General features: G+C 39.9%; 1 protein-coding gene across 1 annotated transcript; it reads left to right on the top strand.

Moving 5' to 3' along the window:
• Positions 1 to 299: 299 nt before the first annotated feature.
• Positions 300 to 931, top strand: LOC114695286 (zinc finger protein 121-like; the record flags this gene model as incomplete). The annotated part of the gene is made up of 1 exon (XM_028872579.2): positions 300 to 931. A coding segment is annotated over one exon (609 nt), but the record flags the coding sequence as incomplete, so codon positions are not given.
• Between the last annotated feature and the right edge of the window lie 5,069 nt (positions 932 to 6,000).

Genomic DNA, 6,000 nt, shown 5'->3' with positions numbered 1-6,000 from the left:
TGTTGAATCAGTATGCAGGAGACTTTAGTCTGACCCCAAATGTTACTCACCAGAAAACAGGCTTGCAGGACAAATCTGTTGAATGCACTGACTTCCTTAATCAGTCGTATTTTAAGGCACATATAAGAATCTATAATGGGGAAGAATTCTGTGAATTGACTCAATTTGCAGGAGATTTTACATGTTCCCCAAGTAGAGTTCTGCCTATTCAAAAGTATACCATAAGAGACTATGAGTGTAAGATCTGTGGGAAAGTCTTTGGCTATTCTTCAAATCTTAATAGTCACATGTGAACCTAAACTGGGGAGAAGCCCTATGAATGTAAGGTTTGTGGGAAAGTCTTTGGGTATTCTTCAAATCTTAATAGTCATATGCGAACCCACACTGGGGAAAAACTTTATGAATGTAAAATATGTAAGAAATCCTTTACTACTTCTTCAAGTCTAACTGAACATTTCAGAATTCATACTGGAGAGAAACCCTATAAGTATAAAGAATGTGGAAAAGCTTTTACTAAGTACTCGGGACTTTCTACACATGTACAAACACATGCTGGACAGAAGCCCTATCTATGTAAGTCATGTGGGAGATCTTTCACTGTTTCTTCAAACATGACTAAACATTTAAGAATCCATACTGGCGAGAAACCTTATCAATGTAAGGAATGTGGAAAAGCCTTCCATGCATCTTCCTACCTTTATAAACATGTAAAAACACATACTGGAGAGAAACCCTATAAATGTGATAAGTGTGGGAAAACCTTCCACACTTCCTTCTACCTACGAAAACATGTAAGAACTCACAGTGCAGAGAAACCTTATAAATGTAGGGAATGTGGAAAATCCTACAAAAGATGTTATCTATTGAATGAACACTTAAAAAACTCATATGGTGGAGAAACTCTTTGATTACAAGGTATGTGGAAAGTCTTTTAGAAGTTCTGCATGTCGTAATAAGCACATTCGTCTTCACACTGGACTCAAACCTTAGAAATATAAGTACTGTGGGAAAGACTTCACTGTTTCTTCAAGTCTAACTGAACATATAAGAACACACACTGGAGAGAGGCCCTATGAATGTAAAGAATGTGGAAAAGCTTTCACTACATCCTCATGTTTGATTGTCCATAAGAGGATTCACACTGGAGAGAAACCCTATGAATGTAAGGAATGTAGGAAAGCATACAAAAAGGTGTTACCTGCTGACTGAACATGTAAAAACTCACACTGGGGAAAAGTCCTTTGAATGTAAAGTATGTGGAAAACTCTTTGGAAATTCCTCTTGCCTTAATAAGCACATTCGAATTCACACTGGGATAAAACCCTATAAATGTAAGCACTGTGGAAAAGATTTCACTGTTTCTTCTAGCCTAGCTGAACATGTAAGGACTCACACAGGTGAGAAGCCCTACAAATGTAAGGAATGTGGGAAAGCCTTCACAACATCCTCAAAGCTCTGTCACCATGCACGAATTCATGATAGAGAGGTTTCCTCTAAGTATCAAGAATGTGGAAAAAACTACACTAAGTTTTATCGACTAACTGAACATTTAATAAATAAGTCTTAGCCGGGCGGTGATGGCACACGCCTTTAATCCCAGCACTCGGGAGGCAGAGCCAGGCGGATCTCTGTGAGTTTGAGGCCAGCCTGGGCTACCAAGTGAGTCCCAGGAAAGGCGCAAAGCTACACAGAGAAACCCTGTCTCGAAAAAAAAAATAAATAAATAAATAAATAAATAAATTAATAAGTCTGAACAGAAACCCTTTGAATGGGAAGAATATCAAAAGTCCTTCAAGACTTCTCCATGTCTTAATCATCATAATGGAATTTACAATGGTGAGAAGTCTTATTAATATAAGAAGTATGGGTTAGCCTTCAAACCAGCTTACTCGAAAAACATGAAAGCTCCCTTGTTCTCAAGATGCCCAAGAATTGAAGAAATGTGAGAGCCATTGGAATGTTAACAAAGTGCACTAATATGTGAGCTCACCCTGGAGCCATATAATGTCACAAATAGGAAAGCCCTACTTCCTGGGGACTGATTAAATACGTAAGATTCTGCAGTGGAGAAACTGTTGTATAATGTGGAAAAGTCATTCTGCTAAGTTCTTTACATTCCCTTATGATCTCACAGTGGAGATAATGAAGGTAAGGAAGTCACAGTCAATGTTTTCTACATTTCATCCTTCAACCTCTAATAAACATGGCAGTTTATAACCAAGAGAAAATGGAGTGAAGAGTATATGAGAATTATGGCCACATCTTGAAATATATGCTGACAGAGATAGGATCTTCAGATTTTTGTTGCTGTTTGAAGCAGCCCAAGTTGGACTCAAACTCTTGTGTATCAGAGGACGGCCTTGAACTCCTCTTAATCCTCCTATATCCACCTCCTGAGTGTTGTGATTACAAGCATGTACCACAACACCCATTTTTTATTCAGTGCTGGCAAATGAAATCAGAGCTTTGGGCATGCTAGGCAAGCACTTTACCAGCTACATCCTCAGCCCCTTTTGAGTAGTTTTTATATTTATTTTGAACACTTGTGATTCTGCCCTAATTTTTCCTGAAGTGCTGTCTATTTTTCTTACGTAGCAACACCATTCCCATTACATCAATGTGCCTTCCAGATTGCTCCACACAAAAAGTGAACTTCCAGAATATTAACTAATAAATCTGTTGTCTGGAGATTAAACTAGAACTTCATATATACTAAATATGTGTTCTACCCTGGAGTTGTGCCCATACCCTAAAATTTATATATATATATATATATTTATATGCATATATAGTAATATACATATATATTGTAACTATACATATATATACATACATACACACACACACACACATATATATATATATATAGAGAGAGAGAGAGAGAGAGAGAGAATTTCTCTGTCCCACCAGCCAGCTCCCAAATAACCCCACAGACCTATTATTTATTATGAAAGCTTGGCTGATAGCTTAGGCTTGTTTCTAAATAGCTCTTATAACTTAAATTAACCCATTTCAATTAATTTACATGCTGCCACATGGTTCATGGCTTGTTACCTCATCTCCTACAATGTCATGCTTCCTCTGAATCTCCTTGAAACTCAGCCCTTTTTCCTAGCATCCTCTGTACCCTGAAAATCCTGCCTAGCTATTGGCCATTCAGCTTTTTATTAAACCAATCCAAGTGACTCATTGTGATGACAGAGTCTCACCATATTGCCCTGGCTGGCCTAAAACTCCCTATGTAGACAATACTGGCCTCCAACTCATACAGATCTGCTTGCCTTTGCCTCCTGAGTGCTGGTATTAAAGATATGTACCACCATGCCCAGCTATGCCCAGTTCTTCATGTTGTTCAAAAATCTCTTGGAAGGCTAGAGATATAGCTCAGTAGTAGAATGCTTACCTGGCATGCATGAGGCCCTAGGTTTTGATCAACAGCAACACACACACACACACACACACACACACACACACACACACAAAGTTATGCCTTCATAGCTATTCTTTGTAGATAAAAAGTGAGAGTACAAAAAGAGGTAAGTTGAAGAAAAGATGAATGAATAGCTAGTAACGGGAAATCCCATTCACAATCAGAGAAATCTTACACTGAGAATGGAAATATTCCTGTAACATCATGAGTGTAGGTACAATGAGAACCCAGATTTTATTTTTTCTCTTTAGATCTACTCTACAGACTGGCAACACAATCAGACTGCATTGCTGAGTCAGTCAACAATGAGACTGACAATAAGCCTTCTTTGGGATCTGTCCTTCTGTGTACTATACAGTGTGGAAACAGAAACTCTTTTGGAATTTAATCACAATGAACATGGCTGACATCATGTTCTGCTGTGTTGCAAACCATCTCTAGCAATTCCTGGATGTAGCCCATGGGTGCAGATGCCAAAATCAGCACTAGCAGGTTTCAGTCTCAGTGATCCAAATTTGTGTATTTCTGATGCTTGAACAACTTTGGGTTTTGTCCTATAAGGCCATTAGGGCTGTGCCACCCAATGGCTCTTTCTGTGGCTCATATTTCAGCCAAAGTAGCAGTGATCTTATACAAGCTCAACAATAAACCCCAAATGGAAGAGATCTGTGCACCTGTGTATTGTGAACCTGTAGTGAAGAATATGTTATGGAGTAGTTCTTTTGCAGGTATGAGTTTGCTGTTTAACATGTTGTTTTTAATGCTGACACTGACACCATAAATCAGCAGATCAGTTTGTTTTGTTTCTTTCCATAACCAGGGTCTTCCTATGTAAGCCAGACTGACCTCAAACTTGTAATCTTCCTGCCTCATCTCATAACTGCTGGGATTGCAAATGTGTACCACCATATTGATTCAAGCTGTTGACTGAATTAATAATTAAATTCCAAATGCAAACAACCAGGTCATAATTATGCCTAAACATATATCCCTCATACAACTGCAAATGCATTATAAATTTAGAATAGGTGGCAAAGTCCCTTGAGAGACATTCCTTTAGTATCTCAAATATGGCAACCATTGATATTCTTTTAATTGACGTTACATCACATGATAAAAAAAAAAAGGAAAGAAAGCACAAATATCTGTACAAACGCATTAAGAAAATACAACAGAAACACTCATGTCAATTACAATTCTCCTTTCTGCAACTGGTCATGTGGTCTTAGCTGGTATTTATAACTACCTTCCTCTGCTACCCATTCTGGATTTCCTCTAGTCTCAGCAAGCACCTCAGCAGGCCTTGGCTCTTTTCCTGGAGGAGTGACCCACACCTTCACTCCTGACAGGTCTGTGCACTTTGTCACCTTGCCTGGAAGGCTATTGTGGTTTCCCATTGACTTTAATCACAGGACATGATAACACCAAGAGATTACCCAAAAGCAGTGGTTCTCAACCTGTGGATTATTATCCCTTTGTGGGTCAAATGACCTTTTCACGGGGGTTGCATATCAGTTACTCACATATCAGATATTTACATTACAATTCATAACAGCAGCAAAATTAGTTATGAAGTAGCAGCAAAAATAATTTTATGGTTGGGGGTTACCACAACATGAGGAACTGTATTAAATGGTCACAGCATTGGGAAAGTCGAGAATCACTGCCCTAAAGGATCTCCTGCACTCCAGACATAACCTTTCTTACCTCCATGGTGGAGAAGCAATTTCCCCATGGAAATCTGGATGACTCACCCCTTCTAACACTGCTATTCCTTTCTTAGCCTGTTAGCTTAAGTGCATCAGAAGACAAAGTGGCCATTAGAAATCTGAGCGTCCAGTTCAGTGGATTGTTTGTTGCGGCTCCTGGCAGGAGTGCTTCCCCTCAGGAACCAAAACTTCTAGGCCAGCAGCAGAACTTAAAGTTGTGGCAACAGGAAGAAAAATTATCCTAGTGGGTCACTAGGGGTGATAGTGAGTGGAATTAGTCCCTTTTCCATCCCTTTACTCCTAGAGCCATAGATCCTGTCTATGGGAGACACCCTATCAATTGGATGCTGATTCAAAACAGACCACCTGGAGAACCCTGCCCCAGCCCTCCAGGCTGCAGCCATCTAATTGGTGTTTAACTGTGTCATCACCACCCAGTTTTGGAATTGCCTTTTGAAGACACTTGTGGGGAAAAAAAAAAAAACTAAAGAAAAGCTTAGAGACAGGTGTGATGATGCACACCTTTAATCCCAGCACTTGGGAGGCAGGGGTAGGCTGATCTCTGTGAGTTTGAGGCCAGCCTGGTCTACAGAGTGAGTTCCAGGACAACTGGGGCTGTTACACAGAGAAGCCCTGTCTTGAAATGCCAAAGGGTGAAAAAGGCTATTTCTAGGAGGCCAGCTGCTCCAGGATGGTGGGGAACATGGGAAGACCACTGGTTTCCATTATCATGGGCCCACTGTCACACTTCTCTGGCTGAAAAGTGTGTTGCATACCATGACAGTATTCTGTGGATATGGCATTCTGTAAGTCCACAGATGGAACTTTTGGCAGAAGTGTTACATGCAGGAAAGGCAAATC

The sequence above is a fragment of the Peromyscus leucopus genome, chromosome 7 (genome assembly GCF_004664715.2).
Source record: "Peromyscus leucopus breed LL Stock chromosome 7, UCI_PerLeu_2.1, whole genome shotgun sequence".
Taxonomy (NCBI): Eukaryota; Metazoa; Chordata; class Mammalia; order Rodentia; family Cricetidae; genus Peromyscus; species Peromyscus leucopus.
This window is presented reverse-complemented; position numbering and strand designations above follow the sequence as displayed.